This window comes from Phocoena phocoena, chromosome 7 (assembly GCF_963924675.1).
Source record: "Phocoena phocoena chromosome 7, mPhoPho1.1, whole genome shotgun sequence".
Lineage (NCBI taxonomy): Eukaryota > Metazoa > Chordata > Mammalia > Artiodactyla > Phocoenidae > Phocoena > Phocoena phocoena.
This window is the reverse complement of record NC_089225.1, coordinates 11,131,369-11,150,104: the sequence shown is the minus strand read 5'-3', so window position 1 is coordinate 11,150,104 and position 18,736 is coordinate 11,131,369. Positions and strand designations below refer to the sequence as shown.

The following is an 18,736-nucleotide window of genomic DNA, read 5'->3' as shown; positions in this document are numbered from 1 at the left end:
TTTTGGAGGGCATGAGTAATGGCTTGAGTAAGCTGAACTGGCTCACCATTTTTAAGTTCTCTGGGCTTCAGTCTCCTCAGGATTCAGATGTATCTATTTCACAGGTTGTCCTGATTAAATTAGCTAATATGCTGAAAATGCTTACAGCAGTATTTGACACATGCGAGTATTTAATAAATGTTCCTTATTATCTCATATATCATGCCTGAGTCCTTAATGAGAATACAAGTATTGAAAATAGTCTGGGGGGGGGGCTGGTGGTCCAGTGGGTATGACTTCGTGCTCCCAATGCAGGGGGCGCAGGTTCGATCCCTGGTTGGGGAAATAGATCCTGCATGCCGACTAAGAAGTCCACATGCCGTAAGGAAGATCCCGTGTGCCGAAACTAAGACCCAGCACAGCCAAAATAAATAATAAAATTTTTTTAAATATTAAAAAAAAAGAAAAAGAAAATAGTCTGGGGAATTCCCTGGTGGTCCAGTGGTTAGGACTCTGCTCTTCCACTGCAGTGGCCCAGGTTCAATTCCTGGTGGGGGAACTAAGATCCTGAAAGCCGCATGGTAAGGCAAAAAAAAGAAAACAGTCTATTACTTTCCATTTTATGGTCAGAAGGCAGAAATTGGGTTCCATAAGACAATTTGGGCTGCTTGTTTTGTTTCCCTTCTGGAAAAAAGTCCTTCGCAGCTATTTCCACCCAGCCATAGCTTATCTGCTTTTTTAAATTGGAGTATAGTTGTTTTACAGTATTTTGTTAGTTTCAGGTGTACAGCAAAGTGATTCAGTTTTTTAGTTTATGTTTTACACTTAGGTCTTTGATACATTAAAAAAAATTAATTAAAATCCCGCAGGCTTTTCATTGCAGTGGCTTCTCTTGTTGCAGAGCATGAGCTCTAGGCACGCGGGCTCAGTAGCTGTGGTGCACGGGCTTAGCTGCTCCGTGGCATGTGGGATCTTCCCGGACCAGGGTTCGAACCCACGTCCCCTACATTGGCAGACGGATTCTTAACCGCTGCACCACCAGGGAAGTCCTTTGATACGTTTTGAATTAGTTTTCACAGAAGGTCTCAAGTTACTCTTTCCTATGATCAAAGTCATCTGCAAATGTTCGTCTTTTAATGTTGATCTGTAATCATATTTTATGTATTTTCTTCTGAAATGATTTTTCACACCGATAGGTACTGTCAAGTACTGAGATCAATCCCCAAACATTTGATTTTGAGTATATTCCTCACTTTGAAGACATTTGTACAATTCTCTCCGCTTCGTGTTGACACGCGCCCTTTAGCACGTCATTCATTACATTGCAGGTAGTCACCTTCAGCTGAAAGATAGCTGCAGGCCATCCATCTCACAGAATTTAATCCAGTTAGGATTTTGGAATAGAGTTCCTTTGCACTTGTACTGAGGTCTGAAAAACACTGCTGGAACTGTAATTTGAGGTTGGAAACTATATCTGCTGCAAATTTGTGTGGGTATGGAGATCTCACTTAACTTTAACTTTTGACAGCACAGCAAGTATATAAAGCAGCAGGACATTTCTTGTGTTTAAGTGTTAGTTGTGATCAAAGTGACTTTAGCACCAATAAGTTTTGAATATACATGGTGCTTTGACTTAATTCTTAGTTGAACTCACTGACTTAAATTCATTAAGAAACATCAAGTCTCCAGCAAAAGTTAATTTCCAAAACCATTCAGCGTTCCATGATGGTACAGATTGCTTCTTTTCATTCTGGAATTTGCAATCTTGGTGGTGAAGTCAGAGAGTCTCAGAAAAACTTTACCACAGCTAAGCCATCAAACTGCTGTGTGTGAGGTCAAGTCAGGACTTTAGCCTCTATTTCTATCAAAAAACTCACGGAACCGAGTGATGATAGCTAAGGCCATAACAAATGAAGTACACCAGTGACACTATTGGTTCAGCAACAGGATAGACTCACATATTTTTCCTTAATTTTAGAAATTTATATAGTTTTAAAAATTAACGTACAGTAAAATTAGCATTTTATGTTCACATACATATTTTCTAAGTACTTGCTGGTGAATAACACAATAATACACCAGGCTTTAAACACTTTGCTTTCACAAACTGTTTGTCTAACTAAGCCTTTTTCTGTTTCCCACATATTTTTATACCACCATTGGTTGTGGCACATGGTGGAAGATTCCACTCCAGGTTGTACTGACTTTTTTCTCAACTGTGAAAATATTTTTGCTTATAGTTGTTCCACACAGACTACCCAGAGAGGCTAATGCTTCAGTCATTTCTAGAGTGGTAAACGCTCCATGTGAGCCCTGGACTGAGGGGGTTCCCACAACGTGGGACGTCCGGGGTTACACCCAGAAAGGTTCTGGGCAAACCAGGCTGAGTTGGTCACGCTTGCCCGTCAAACTTGGCGAGGACTTTTTGAATAATGACCTTTTGAATAATATTCAGTTGAGCAGTACTGGGAACATCTTTTAACTCATCAAGAGCCAAGGAGAAACATTTGAAATCATTTGCCTTGTTTTTAAACGGACTCATGTTGCTTCCTCTATTCAAGAAACTGTTCTTGCTAAAAGGTCAAGTCTTTAAACGTTTATTTTATCTGGACCCATTTCTTCAGCTGCTGCAATCTGACACAATTACTTTGTCATTGGTAAAAGGCTTTCCTTGCTTGCCTATCAAATAAGCCACTAGGAAACTTTAAGTACAGTCTCATTCTCATTTTTGGGGGGAATCGAGAAATCGTGTGCTGAGATACTCCATTTAAAAAATTCTATTTCTTCTAGCTGTTGCTTTCCTGAGTTGGGAATACTGTGATGGGTACTTGGCTGGGTAGTGTCAACATATATTGTATTTTTTAAGCACAGCTGGAGAGTCACTGCAAAACAGACACGATGCTTTGCCAATCTAATTTAATAAAACAACCCACACTCCACCGCAAGCTTAAGTATGATACTCGAAGTCCACCTTCTCTTCTTGTTTTGACATGATGGGTATGCAATGGTTAAAAATACACAAAATTCATGGTACCACGATACATGTGGCAAAGTGTGTCAAGCTAAAACCACGGCACTGCAATTTGTAATGCAGCAAGCAGGAGTACTAAGCACTGAGGGACCACTCACGGCCTCTATCACAACGAAACTCTTCTAGCACAAACGCAGCCATACACAGGCAGTAGGTCCATAAACGTGGCTGTGACCCAATAAATCTTGATCCATGAACACTGAAATTCACATTTCATAGAATTCCCACATGCTATGAAATTTACTTTCTTTGTTTTTTGGCTGGGGGCTTGTGGGATCTCGGTTCCCCGACCAAGGATTGAACCTGGGGTCACAGCAGTGAAAGCCCGGAATCCTAACCACTAGGCCTCCAGGGAACTCCGTAACATTTACTTCTAGATTTTTTTCAATCATTTAAAAATGTAAAACAAAACTCTGCAGAAGGTCGGGCTTCGACCCAGTATAGCCAGTCGCCTTGTGATCCACAGGATGGCCTACGGCATAGTTAGGTTTAAGCCACGATTATTTCCTCCTACAGAAAGTGCAAAATTATGTATATACATGCATCACACTTGTGGGCTAAGGAGATGCAGCCATCGGCTTCACAGCCACTGCATGGGGACAGCTGCCCTATCTCGCCTACCTTGTATCAGTCTTTGAGCCACAGCCTTTGTTGTATCACACCAAGACTGGGGTTCATACTAGCATATGGTCAGCCAGGGTGACAATTTCCAGTCATAGCAATCAGTTGCCTTGGATATGGCCACAATGTATTCCAAATAATGCTAGCAAAAGGAGAAAACCTCTTCTCACACCATGTCAAGCATTTATTCACTTGCTGCCCCGTCTCAGGGCAAATAGGACACAGCATGTGAAATGTCTGGCTACAACTGAATCTTGTCTCTGGAATAATGCCTTTTTCCTCTACAGTTTTTTGTAATGATTATATATAAAAGCAACAGATGCTTGTTTTCAAATTAGAATTTTGATGTTTAACTTCCTATTTAAAGAAGAATACCATTTCACATACTTGTGGTCATTCTGAAGGTACAGTTTTGAATTGTATCCTCTTCACCTTATTTACCCCACATACTGCGAAGTTTCATATTTTATTGGCCCATGCGGTTTCCGCTTGATTCATGATTTTCTCCCCACAAAACTTGAAAATCAAACCCATGCTACTTCTTCTGAAGATCCTAACCTAGTCCCCAGGAAAACATTCTTTAACTTCACCTCTGTTTCTTGTAGGAAATATCCATTGCCGCGATATATGCTCAAGATGAAATCACTGTCTCCCAGCTCCAGGGCACAGCACGCGTCAAGCGATGATAGGTGGTACCACGCCGCACTGGGGTGGCCGCGTTGTAGGTCGGGAACCGGGAACTATTCAAAACCCGACAGGCTGCATCGATGAGCTTACCTGCTGCTTTCCCAGAAGGGGACACCAGATGGACTTCCAGATCGACAAGTTCAGACACTGTTCAAAGAGGGAGGCAGTTCTGATACGCAGCTCAGTGAACACAGGGCGAGCATACTCTTTGCGTCAGGGACTATCCCAGAGGTAGAACATGCCCTTTGTATATACTTAAACCCAACTCACCCAGCCCAGTATCTTGTAAGAGTAAGTATTTAACAAGTATTAGATGAAAAAAATGTTTGGTGGCAATGAATGTTTTTAATGAATCTGAATTAGCTGATACAAAAGCATATTTCAAGAGCATCAGAAACTTAAAGATAGTTGAAAAGGCGAAAACCAACAATTTTACTTCAAGACAGCCAAGTCCCCCTTGCATACAAAAAAAATATAGAAAAAGTTTACCTGGCAGTCACTGTTTGAATCTTGAAGTCTAATTCCAGATTGATGATACTGACACAGGATGTAGTTATTAATTAATCCACGCTAGCCCACCCCAAACTAACTTAACATTGGTAAAAATGATCACATATACATAAATGAATCCCTATTAATAGTGACGCTGCCTTCTCACCCTTCATACAATTTAACGTCCAGTTTCAGCCACCTGATGGGTCTAGCAGAGAACCACTTACATGGTCACTTAGTAAAGATTTTATTTTCTTTATTTGATGGTAACGACAAAGGCTACAGCCTAGTACTTAAGCCACCCAGGCAGAGCAACTAAAGGCAGCTATGCAAGCTGAAGAGAGCCGTAGAGACAGGGCACAGGCAGCGTGAGCCGGGCTGCTGTGAGCTGGTGCTCACTCCTGCATTTCTGCGAGGGCGGGGAAGCCAAAATCACTGACTGCTCTCCCTGTTGACTTGAATTGACAGTTTTTTCTCCAACCATCTTGTTACTGATTGCATTCCACCTTATCTAGTTAAATACAAAGAATCAGCCTCCATAATAAAATCACCTTTTTCAGAACAACCACCATACACAATACATCCAGAATTACTGGGTGCTTTGTTTTCGTCTTTTTTTCCTTGAACTTGTAGGCACCTGAGTGTCTTTTGTTTCTTCTTTTACACCAGATATGGGCTGTTTGAAAACTATCTCATTATCTTTATCGTCGTCATTCATTTCAGCCGCTTCAGATTTTCGTTTCTCCAAAAATGTTGGTGTACAAACCGGCGTGGGGCCCTGGGTTCAACAAGTTAAAGATTATAATACATGAATGTGGGAAGATGTTAGGAATGACCCCCCCATCACCTCCCCCCTCTTATTAAAAGTTACGCATATTATTTTAGGCCTGTTTCCATCTTTTGGTGATACAGCTGCACATAATCAAGAGCTTAGGTGCTTATCACACGTACTATGAAAATTCACAATTAATGGATATATGGTATGTTCCACGACAGAGTATGAGATGGAAGACTCTACTATGCCTGCTAAATCATCAGTAAGGACTTACCAAAAAGTCCCAAGATTAAATGAAATTTGAGCAAAGTGACAGTAGCAGCAACTGCTTTTCCTCTTTTAAATTGTAGTTTCTGATTCCCAAAATTCTGAAGACCATCTTACCTGGCTATCCACAGTCTTCTCAGGAGTGTTAGGAGTGACCAAAGACGCTTTTTTCTTCTTCTTACGTAAAGCCTTAAATAAATTTAAGAGACTTCATCAATCTGCATATTTATCAGCTATAGTAGTCTTGAATGTATTTCCCCATTTATCTTTCTCTAATATCTGGTAGTTAATATGATAAATTAAAGTTTTACCTGGTGCTTTCTGGAATTTCGAGGACCAGTGTTTGAAGCATTTTCCTCATTTTTATGTAAGACCTTAACATAAGTAAACATAAAGAAGTTGTAAACTAGCAGTGCCACGTATGTACATTTTAAAACTTACCACTAGATCCTTATACATATTACGAACAAATTCTATATGACAGAGCATTTCAATTTATTTATTTGTTTGTTTATATGGGGGTACCAATTTACATGCGGATCAGGGCAGACTTTATTTATTTATTCATTTATTTATTTATTGTCGCATTGGGTCCTAGCTGCAGCATGCAGGATCTTCACCGCGGCATGCGGGATCTTTCACTGAGGCGTACAGGCTTCTCTCTAGTCGTGGTGTGCAGGTTCTCTCTCTCTAGTTGTGGCATGCAGGCTCCAGAGCGTGTGGGCTCTGTAGCTTGCGGAACATGGGCTCTCTAATTGAGGCGTGCAGGATTAGTTGCCCCGCGGCAACTAATCTTAGTTCCTCGACCAGGGATCAAACTGGAGTCCTCGGCATTGAAAGCAGATTCTTTACCACTGAACGATCATGGAAGTCCCCGGAGCATTTAAATTTAAAAAGCAAAATCCACAAATACAGTGAATGATCTTAAGTAAAGGGCAAAACTACAAAAGGGGCCTAACTGAAGTTAGAACTTCTGCAGCAGAAGTTGCAGAGGCTGAAGTGAAGGCCTAGAACCTGGAGCTGGCCAGAGAATCCTGCGTCAGGAAGTGGGGAGCCAGGACGAACATGAAAAGGCAGGCCCTAGAGGAGGTCTGTCCTGCTTAAGTCCAGGACAGTGAACGCAGCAGCCTGCTTCCCACAAGGTAACATACGGGGCACAGGAAAAGCAGTTCTCCAGCTCCTGAATGGATCACAAGAGTACCAAGGCCCAAACTGTGACACAGTGTTGTTTTAACATGTATCAATACAGGCTGTGTTTGGGATTTGGGCAAAGAATTAACCACCAGGCACAGTGAGGTATCACCTCACACCGGTCAGAATGGCCATCATAAAAAAGACCACAAACAGGGACTTCCCTGGCTGTCCAGTGGTTAAGAATCTGCGCTCCCAATGCAGGGGTCATGGGTTCAATCCCTGGTCGGGGAACTCAGATCCCATATGCCGCACGGCGTGAACAGAAAAAAAAAAAAAAAAGAAGACCACAAATAACAAATGCTGGAGAGGATGTGGAGAAAGGGGAATCCTTGTACACTGTCAGTGCGAATGTAAATTGGCGCAGCCACTATGGAGAACAGTATGGAGGTTCCTTAAAAAACTAAAAATAGAATTACCGTATGATCCAAAAACCCTACTCTTGTGCATACATTCAAAGAAAATGAAAACACTAATTTGAAAAGATACATGCACCCCAATGTTCACTGCAGCACTATTTATTACAGCCAAAATATGGAAGCAACTTAAGTGTCCATCGACAGATGAATGGATAAAGAAGATGTGGTACATATATACAATGGAATACTACTCAGCCACATAAAAGAACGAAATTTTGCCATTTGATGGAAAGGAGGGCATTGTGCTAAGTGAAACAAGACAGAGAAAGACAAATACTGTATGTTTTCACTTATATGTGGAATCTAAAAAATAAAACAAATAAACAGATATAACAAAACAGAAATAGACAGATATAGAGAACAAACTAGTGGTTACCGGTGGGGAGAGAGAAGGTGGGAGGGGCAAGATAGGGGTAGGGGATTAAGAGATACAAACTACTATGTATAAAATGGGACTTCCCTGGTGGCACAGTGGTTAAGAATCCACCTGCCAATGCAGGGGAAACAGATTTGAGCCCTGGTCCGGGAAGATCCCACATGCCGCGGAGCAACTGAGCCCATGAGCCACAACTACTGAGACCGTGAGCCACAACTATTGAAGCCTGCACGCCTGGAGCCCGTGCTCTGCAACAAGAGAAGCCACCGCAATGAGAAGCCCACTCACCGCAACTAGACAAAGCCTGCATGCAGCCACAAAGACCCAACGCAGCCCAAAATAAAAACAAATACATAAATTAATAAAATAAAATTAAAAAGCCACAAGGATATATTACAACACAGGAAAATACAGCCAATGTTTTATACTTTAAATGGAGTATAACCGATAAAAATATTAAATTGCTGTTTTACACCTGAAACTAATATAATATTGTAAATCAACAATACTTCAATGAGAACGAAAAGAAAAAAAGGAAAAAAAAAGCAACAACAACAGAAAGGAAAAAAAAAAACAGCCAGGAACTGGGCCCAAGGATAGCAACTTGGTCTTCCAGTTTCTGGATAAGGTTAAAAGACCTAATAAGCTTGGTAACAGATACCATCTCTTACCAACTAATTAACTTTTTGGAAATAAGCCGACAGGGTCTATGGAAGAGCCAAAACGATCTCAAGATATAGTCAAGAAAAAAAATAAGATCTTTATCTATGCTATCCATACCCTAATGACCTGCATTCTTGTTTTTTAATTATAGATGTAGAACTCTCCTTACTATGAAAGAGGGAGGAGAGATTCAGCAAGGTCTCCTTGTTCAGCAAGCAATGAAGAACTGGATGAAAATCTGTTAACCCATGCATGTAAGGAGCCTTCCTGTATTTCAACTCCCACTCATTTAATCCACAGAATTCATGCTGACTGGTTATTTCTGACATGCACTTTGGGAGTATTTCCAACTTAGAAGACCATGAAACAAAATTTTAACTAGAATGACATAAAAAGGATGGTCAATTTACGGTCTTGATATTTACTGATAACATATAATAAACCAAACATTTAATTCTGGCAATGTTTACCAGTAATCTACAAGCATTATGGTGTTGGGTCAAATAGGGTTTAACTTCAATAATCTAAAATTACTAAATCAGGTAAATGTTGCAAATCAGCTAATCCCTTTCAGGAGTTTCCTTTTCTGTATAATGGAGATAATACGATTGCTATGACAAAATTTAGTCAAAACCTAGCATGGGATCAAAGTACTGGGTTAGATACTTTATACAAAGCAATACCTACCAGTGAAGGGAAGTCATAATCAATTCCCTTCTTAGCCAATCTCTTCCTGAGTGATTTTTCCTTCTTTTTAAATCGCTCTTCCATCCGTAGCTTTTGAAGAAGTGTCCGATTCTGATTATACCGTTTCACTGCTGGATATGATGGCCTTTTAAATGGCATATGCCACTCCCTAAAAAGTTTTTCATGTACTTTTTCAGGTGGTATAAAATGACCTATAATAATAATAAAAAAGGTTTTCAACCACGTGGGCGGGAAAGGATTTTCACATTAACTGTAGAATTTCCCGTGTCATTCCTCACTGCACAATCAAAATGACACGTCCCCCATTTAGTGGAGAAGCCTGAAAGATAAAGCAGGTGCCCAAGGGAAAGTCATACAGCCCACAACTTTTATCAAACACTCACTATGTGTGTGCCAAGAGCAATTCCAGGACTAGAGGTTCGTGAGTGAACAAAGACAAGTAGCACAGAGGAGAGTGTGGTTGGTATCAAGTCTCAGGGTTCCTGAAGCTAAAAGGATCCCTACTTTTAGACTGTGTGACCCACGGTAGCAGAAGCGCTGATCCTCTGGGCACCCGCCCAGGACTAAGGCAGCTCAATGCTTATCTGCATCTCTCTGCTCACGGATGCACACTGGGCCCACATGCAAGGCAAGCCAAAACCCCTGGAATCCACCCTCCACCAGTGATGAATGGGGAGTTGGTACACAAACATCCCAGTTCCCTTGCTTGTCACGTGGGATAATTCTGTCTCCCAGTGTTACCAGCAGGACGGAACCCAGCTGCCTAAGTGGTAACCCGCTTGCTAACATACCCTTTTCACTAACTTATTATCGACTTCCTCCCCCTGCCCCATGTCGCCACTCCTTACAGGTATTTTCCTGGGATCACCTCCAAGATAAACTGCTTCCATTAAAAGAAAAAAAAAGGGGAGGGTTTGGGAATTCCCTGGCAGTCCAGAGGTTAAGACTCCATGCTTCCACTGCACGGGGCACAGGTTTGATCCCCGGTCAGGGAACCAAGATCCACATGCTGAGCGGTGCAGCCAAAAAATTAAAAAAGAAACAAACAACTGGTGATGACGTGGCTAATCTCACTCGTATCCGAGTTCAGAGCCCTTTGTGCCATCTTTCAAAAGTCAGATACAGAACAGCACTGATCTGATACACATGGTTACCCACTCAGCCCATTTCGTCCCGGCAAGAGCCGCGTTTTTGCTTTTTTGTGTTTTTTTTGCGGTACGCGGGCCTCTCACTGCTGCGCCCTCTCCCGTTGCGGAGCACAGGCTCTGGACGCGCAGGCTCAGCGGCCATGGCTCACGGGCCCAGCTGCTCTGCGGCAATGTGGGATCTTCCCGGACCAGGGCACGAACCCGTGTCCCCTGCATCAGCAGGTGGACTCTCAACCACTGCGCCACCAGGGAAGCCCAAGAGCCGCGTTTTTAATGTGTGAACGAACGCAGGACCTCAGGAGTTACTGGGACTCTCTTAGCAACAGGAGCCAAAGTAGAGGGGTGCTACTTGGGCACTGGGATGGGCGCCCTCCAGCCTGAGCACAGGGCGGCCGGAAGCTCGGCCCCACCTCTGGAGGGCGCTGCTCTGGGACGCTAGTCGCTGGCGGCCCTACACCTGCAGGGTGAACCATCCCACCACTCCCGATGGCTTCTCTCGTGGAGGTGCTGCAGCCACTGCCATGTGGGCTGACTGAAACGTGACTCCTCACGCTAAAGGTCATCCGGTCTAGAACCCATCAGTGGGTCCTGCTGTCCTCGGGGTACACTCTGGTCTCCCGCTTTACAAGGCCTCCAGTAACCTGACCTCCCTTCCTCTCATTCTCCTCCTGCACCTCTTGTGATTCTCCTTGCAGGTGAATATGGTCAGTCAGTTTGGCTCTGCAGCTGCTGTCCCCTCAGCAAATCCTCACTCCCACCCCTTCACCTGGCTCACTGTTTCGTAATTCTCAGGTTTCAACTTCAGTGACTCCTTCTCAGGGAGCCCTTCCACATCCCGCTAGGAAGCTCTTCCTATTTACTCAAGGAACCTAACCAACCCCATCTCAGCCTAAAGCAGCTCTCACTCTGGAAGATTTAGAAGTTCCCATTAGACCCTGTCTGGAAAATGCACTTAAACCCTTGTACCACTGCTTAAGAGAATCACCCCAGAGGTGGGGTGGGGGGATCCAAGCAGCTAAGCAACCCGTCCTTCCCTCCCGTCAGCGGGAGGCATCCCCACAGCCCCACAGGTAAGACGGGTACTCACACTTCAAGAGTCTTTCGCCAAAAAGGTAGTTGTTCATGGTTTCAGCAGCTATTTTGGCAACATCTTCAGATTCAAACTCCACAAAGCCATAGCCTTTGCTATTTCCAGTCTGCAATGGAAAACCCACCACAGAAAGCAGAACAATTAAATTCTGATGTGCCATCAAACTCCTAAAATGTCATTAGTTTAAATAATGTACATTAGCCCCCTCACTGAATAACGTTAAGACACCTTTGATTCCAACTTCAAATCACATAGTCCGGGGACTGTTATGGGGAAAGAAAAGTTCAGAATAGTCTGAACTTGCCCCTGATTTTGAGGCATTCCTGGGACTTTGATTACATACGATGAATATATTACTGTAGTTGGAATTCATCCAATAGCAACAGCCCACCATAAAGGAAATGTGGGAGGCCCCCCAGCCCTTTACTTGTTATTGATCTCATGGGTGGTGGTCACGTCATCCATGTATTTATTAATACTACCCAGGAGATGGTATAATACTTCACAAAGAATGCATGTGATATAATTCCCATTTTATATGGAAAAACTGAAAAGAAATGAACTCCTCAGTGTCTCTAAAGTTAATAAAATACTGATTCACTGTCATGTTTACTAGTAACTGGGCTTCTCCACGGCTGGGGGCAAAGGACATCCTCTGACATGGACATCCGGAGTTCTTGGCCTCTGCACTGCAACATACAGTGGATTTTTCTCACTGAGCTCGGTAACAAGAGTTCTAGAGTCCGAATGCCCAGGTTTGGACCCTGGCTCTGACACTTAATCGGGTAAGGAATGTTCAAGCCTCAGTTTTTCCTTCTATAACCACTCTCAGAGGGTTGCTAGGAAAATATGAAATAATCCGTAAGCGCTCCACAAGATGTCTGTCAAGTACTCAAAACATGTTACTGCAGGGTGGCAGGGTATGCCTGCCCAACATCCGCTCCTTTGGCGTAGGATTATTTTGAGATGAAGGAATTGAGAAACAGATACAAGAAAAACTCTCTGTCCTCCCCTTATTTACCTAAAAACAGGACATGAATTTACAAAGGTGTCTTCCTCCCTCTACCAGAAAGACAGAAGTTAGAGGACTCTACACAATAAGCTTTACGAAGTAGACCTTATCCATCATTAGTCTCCCGTATATTTGCCTTCCCACAATTTGCAGCCCTAAAAACTCAAAGCACTTTTCCTTCGTCTTGTCGCTCCTCCAAAAATGTTTTGCTCCTTTGCCAAGATGCTGTATAGGCCCAAGTTCTAACCAACCCTTTGAGTTATTCCTCTCCAAGCAGTCCCATGTGTAAGCATACATTTTAGGTGTTTGTTTTGGTCTTGTTAATCCCTTTTTGCAGTCCAATTCACAGGGTGCCAGCCAGGGACCTTAGGAGGGCAGTAGAAAAAGAACTTTTCCCCACTACAGATCCAGTTCTTAGCGACAACGACTAGAAATACTTTACAATCTTGCATTAAACAACATATTCTCAGATATGGCTCAGAACTGGTCATGTGATCCTGGAAATGAGAAACCATTTAAAGGGTGTGTGGCTCAACAGAGTTGGAGGCCAGGAGGCTCACTCCTAGCACCACCTGCACCAGCGACTAACAACTCAGACACGGCCACAACCCAGAGTCTCAGTTCAGTTATCCGCAACAGGACGATTCTGGTAAAACTTTAAAAATCTGACAGTCCTTTTACAATCCCAACTCAGGAGAGGAAGGATGGTGGAGTGTAAAACACTGTGAAATCTAGCTCAATGTACCACACTGTGAACTAATAAATCTTTTGAAACCTGACGTGAAAATACACGTCAGGTGTCCAAAAAACCAAAAACTTAAAAGCCGACACCTCGACCTAGTAATCCCAGAATGCTGGCAATACCAAGCAAATAGTCAAAACCAGGGTGTGTGGGGAGGCGGTAGCTTTACTACTATGCAACAAAGCTGGAAATGATGCATTCCAGTGCATCTCAGCAAGGAGCACGCTTTCCAAGACAACTAGCCTAAACTCTCCAAAAAAGCCTATGTCAAGAAAAAGCAAACAAGCAAAACAGGAGTAAAGAGACCGTTCAAGACAGGATGAAGAGCTAAACAAGCACATGCAATGCACGAACCCTAACTGGATCCCAGGGTGGGCAGGGACCACGGGTGTATGTGATGATGGACAGTAAATGAGATTTTTACACTGGGATTACATGGCAGAATGTCCTCATTCTTAAATTGATGATTATGCATTTAGTATTAAAGCATTACAACTGCCACTTGCTTCAAAAGGTTCAACAAAACAGAGGTGTGTACCTTTTTATAGATACGGGAAGAGATGAAGCTAATGTTTCAGGATATTAATAACGGGTGAATCCAGGGGAGGGACGTTCATTACACCATTCTTTCTACTTCCCTGTAGACCCGAACATTTTCAGAATACAAAGTTGGGGAACAGCTATACTCAATATGGAGAAACTCATTCTGCACTCAGTCATCCTGAGGATAGGCTGTAAAGCTCTATTTTTCAAACTCAGAGTCTGACCTTTTAGAGGGCAACAAAATGAATTTAGTAGGTCAGAAAAGTATTGTTACAAAACTGAATAGAAAGGTTAAGTATCATCTCCTGGGACTTGTTTTTCATTTATGTTTATGTACACGTACATGTGTGTTGCCTTGTAGATTTCTTATTGTGGACTGAAGGTCTGAAAAATACCCTTCTAGAGAAAGTTGCCTACACCTGCACCAAGAATGTTCCTAGCAGCTTCACCTACAAGACTGGATAAAACCTAGGTTTCAACAGGAGAGTGGATAAATAAACTGTAGTATATTCAAACAAAGGAACAGAGCAGTGACAACAAATAGTTAACTCTGATTTGCTTTAACTCAAGTGGGAAAATGTGGAAAAACCATACTGAGAAAAAGAGATTCCAATAACAAGAACTCTACGGTTACAACCAATAAAGTGTATGTGTGGGAAGAAACTAAAGTGGGCCACTCCTCTATTAATGAAACAAACCACATAAACCTTTCCTTATTAGGACGTAGGTATGATAAAACAATAACGTTTATATAGTACTTTGTGTGTCAGGCGTTCTAAGAATCTTACACTTATTACCATATTTATCTTCGATTAGATACTCCTAGGAGGTGGTATCTTACAAATATGAAAATCAGAAGACAGAAGCATGGAGAGGTTACAGAATTTGTCCCTAGTCGCACAACCAATAACATGTAGAGACAGGCCTCATACCTAGGTAGTCTGGCTCCAGTGTCCTTACCCAACTACCCACCATACAAACCTTTGCTGTCACAGTGATGCTACATATCAGAGGCTGATACAAGATGTATGAACCTGCTCCTCAAACTGAAGTTCACATACCCCTGGCTTAGCAGTCACAAGACAAACAGGACTCAGTTATTGGGACTGTCAATTTACTTTGAGGACTTGAAGCAATTACCTTTTCTTTCTTAAAAAGCAAAGCAAACATTTACAGGAATACTGATTTTGCTCTCATGGCTGCTTCAGGTTCTAGACCTTATCCAACCCCTTTCTGGAATGAAGAGTAATAAGTGATAACATGCAAACATGCTCCATAAACTGTCAAGGATGATACACTTTTGGAAAATAAAACAATCTAATTCAATACAAAAATCCTACCTTGGTACTCCTGGACAGTCTGAATCTTGTCACAGTGCCAAACTGGGAGAAATATGCTCGGATCTGGGTTTCATAAAGCGACGGAGGCAAGTGGCCCACATAGATCACTCCAGGAGTAAGTTTTTGTTTCTCCTGTTGCTGAAGACACAAAGACCGGGCAAATATTTTCTTTGTAATAAGAAGTCACAATGCAACAAAACTTGTGAAACTCCTTGCTCTCAGTCTAAGACAAGAGGTCAAGAACCTACTCTGTATTTCCACTTACCATAACACACTAAAGAATTAGCTGTTTAGACATAGAGAACAGACGAATGGTTGCCAAGGGTGGGGGTGGGATGGATTGGGAGGACGGGGTTAGCAGATGCAAACTATTATATAGAGAATGGATAAACAACAAGGTCCTCCTGTATAGCATAGGGAACTGCATTCAATATCCTGTGATAAACCATAGTGGAAAAAATATGGAAAATATATATATGTATATACATACATACACATATACATACAACTGAATCACTTCGCTGTACAGCGGAAATTAACACAACACTGTAAATCAACTATACCTCAACAAAAATAAAGGTTAAAAAAAAATTTGGCTGTGTAATGTCTATCTCCCCAAGAGGACAACCATCAAGCAGTAAGCGGTCTTCTCAGCCTCCCACTCCCAGCCCGGAGTGCCAACTCCTAGGCAGCAAATGGAGCTTGTCAAATACTGTTTTTTAAGAATTCCAAAACCACTAACCGGGCAAACGAACCTCCCCAGTTCGGGGTCAAAGCGGAAGCAGGACGGCTCCGGGGTGAGGCTGATCCGCGAGCGGGACGAGAGCCGACCCAGCAGCTGGCTCTCCTCTCCTCTCCTCGTGCACCCCTCCCCCATACCCACCCCTTACCCCACGGAGGACCCTAAGGCCCACGGCCCAACCTCGTCTTTTCTCGGTCCTCCCGGGGAAATCTCGGCCTCCTACCTCGTGAGGTCCGGGCCCGCCCGGGGTGACCCCAGACAAAGCACAGGTGTGGGGAGGCCGAGGCGCGCCGGGCAGGACCCCCAGACCCCGTCCCTCGCCTCCCCTCGCGGCCCGGGCCGCGCTGGCCGCTCACCTTGCTTGCGCGCCGGCGAACCTGTGCCACCTCCTTCTTAAACTTGGTATCCTCCTGCGGGTTCAGGGACAGGAGCGGCTTGGCCGGACCAGTGAAGGCCGCCATGTCGCCAGCTCGCAGGCGAAAGAGACGCACGCCGCACTCCCGGAAGGGCCGAGCCCTCTGCTTCTCCAAAGCGGAAGTGACGGCAGGGGCCTGGGGCGGGGCTTGGGGGGGGCGGGGGCGGGGCCTCGGGCCCCGCGCAGCTCAGCGCGGCCAGAGGGCGGAAGGGACTGCTTGTTTGGCCGGTGCCGCAGGGCATGTCCAGGGTTGCCGCCCTTTGGAGGTGTTCCCTCGGCCTGATGCTCAGTATTTCGGCAGCCTGCCCGCCCGTGGTTCCACCCGTCCGCTGAGGTCAGCTCTGTGGCCAGGTGCTCGCCTTGGAAGGGCCTTTGTACGCTGATCTCATCCTTTAGTAAGGACCACATTTTCTCTTGTCTCTGTTGTAGGAGATGCTTTTTCCTCTTTGCATTGTTGCAGGGCAGGCATCTTGGCTGTTCTCAAAGTTAGATATTTGATGTATGAGTCAGATACTGGCCCCTGTGTCCCCCAGAGGGGGACTGACCAAGAGGATACAGACCAAGTTCTATGGTTCCCTGAAGGACCCTCCCTTAGGTGTGTGTGTGAACAACCCTCTCTTTCCCAGGCTTGAATACCTGACTTATCTCTTAGTTCCTATGGGGAGCGGAGGGGAGGAGCAAAGACGGGAAGAAGGCAAACTGGCAATTCTTTTCTGGGAGTTTCTCCTCTCGAATCTTCTCAGTCCCCTCCAGGAATTCCTGGCCCCCAAAGAATCAGGTGGTGACCCAAGGCTTCGCAAAATTGAAAGAGCATATGGACTGCCGATTCTGATTCCTAGGTCGGGGGCAGGGCCCTAGGTTTTGTGTCTCTCACAAGCTCCCAGGTGAGGCTGATGCTCCGAGGATTACACTTTGAGTATCAGGAGTAGAGATATGGGGAACTGATCTCTGAACTGGGTTGAAATGCATCCCCCCAAAAGATATGTTCAAGTGTTTACCCCAGTACCTGTGATGCGAGCAGGGTCTTTGCAGATGTAATTAAGTTCAGATGAGGTCGTGCTGGAGAAAATTGAGCCCTAATCCAATGACTAATGTCCTTACAGGAAGAAGGACGTTTGGGGACACACACACACACACACACACACACACACAGGGAGAATGCCGCGTGAGGACAGAGGCAGAGGTTGGAGTGATGCTGTTGGAAGCTAAGGAACGCCAAGGATTGCTGGCAACCACAGGAATCTGGGAAGAGGTAAAGGAGGATTCTTCCCTAGAGCCTTCAAGAGCATGGCCCTACCAGCATCTGGAACTTGGATTTCTAGCCTCCAGAACTGTGAGAGAAGACATTTCTGTTTTAAGCCATTCAGTTTGTGATCATTTGTAATGGCAGCCCTAGGAAATGAATACAGTTACCATATTTGGTGCAGCCTGAAATGGTTTTCTGAGGAAAATACTTTGATTGGTCCTGGACCTGTCTTGCCTTTTAGGGCCAGGTGCTGCAGGAGCTCCTGGATGTTCACAGAAGGCTACCAGGCCACCCTCTCCATGGCCTTCACCAGACCACAGAAGTCAGCCCTTAACTGGGGACAGGGTCTCTCAGCCCCTGGATCGCACCGCAGCCCAGACAGGACCTGTTTCATTTCCCCGCTTCTGAGTCTGGGTCATTCACAGCACCTTCCCGTGACACACGCTTTGGCCCTGCTGGGGACCATCTTTTTCTGCTGTTCCTCGGCTGCCCAGGGCCCAAGGGTCACTGTGGGACCTGGGCAGGTGGTCACGGGAGCTGATGTGGCATCCTGGTCAGAGAGTCCAGAAACCCCCCAGCCATGTGCCAGGGGAGATTGTCCTCCTCTCAGGTGGGGCCTCAGTCTTCTCAGCCGTGAAGAAGACATTGGGTGAGATGATTGTTAAGTCTCCTGGGGTAGGGGTGGGGGAGTCTGCACTCCTAACGATCAGACTGGCAGCTGGCCTTCTGCGTGCCCCAGGTGACAGGCTAGTGTCGCCTGTGTTTGTCCTTCCACCCTCCCTCCCTCCCTCCGTTCCTTTCTTCCTTCTTTCTGATTTTGTATGTAGGCAGGGAGGCTGCTTGGGTGGGACGGCTCTCACTGAGCTGGACCGTCCCGTACACACTGCCTTTGCATCCTGTCCCCAGCAGACGTTGCCAGGGCCACCCCAGCCCTCCCTGCCTGGGCACTTAACAACCCACATGCTTCCAGGCACTTCCGCAGACCCCTGATTGGATGGTTGAGTGTGCTCACTGCAGGTCTCTCCCTTCCTTTTCCCCAACTGCCCTCGCATATCTGCTGGGACAGAATAGTGGCATGCCTTTCCCATGGTGTCACCATCACCACCTATGGGCTGGGGGTCCAGCATGGCGAGGGCTGCTGGCTGTGATTTGAGGTGGGGCTGGCGGCAGAGCGGGACCAGCTGCAGGGCGAGGAGGGATGTGCTGAGTGTCCGGGCAGCTGGGCCTTGGGAGGAGAGGGCTCTGTGGG

General features: G+C 44.8%; 1 protein-coding gene and 1 non-coding gene across 3 annotated transcripts; one reads left to right on the top strand and one right to left on the bottom strand.

The window, feature by feature from the left end:
• Positions 1 to 466: 466 nt before the first annotated feature.
• On the top strand, positions 467 to 538 carry TRNAG-UCC (transfer RNA glycine (anticodon UCC)). The gene has a single exon. It is a non-coding gene; the product is annotated as a tRNA-Gly (tRNA).
• Positions 539 to 5,399: 4,861 nt separating this feature from the next.
• NIFK (nucleolar protein interacting with the FHA domain of MKI67) lies at positions 5,400 to 16,287 on the bottom strand. 2 transcript variants are annotated; one of them, XM_065880789.1, is made up of 7 exons: positions 16,183 to 16,287; positions 15,085 to 15,222; positions 11,445 to 11,553; positions 9,168 to 9,400; positions 6,164 to 6,226; positions 5,970 to 6,041; positions 5,400 to 5,588 (listed from the first exon to the last, which is right to left on the bottom strand). In XM_065880789.1, exons 1-7 carry the CDS (start codon positions 16,285 to 16,287, stop codon positions 5,400 to 5,402), a joined length of 909 nt encoding a protein of 302 aa, XP_065736861.1. The 2 variants fall into 2 exon arrangements, with proteins under 2 accessions (XP_065736861.1, XP_065736862.1); XM_065880790.1 differs by having other exon boundaries at positions 9,189 to 9,400.
• Between the last annotated feature and the right edge of the window lie 2,449 nt (positions 16,288 to 18,736).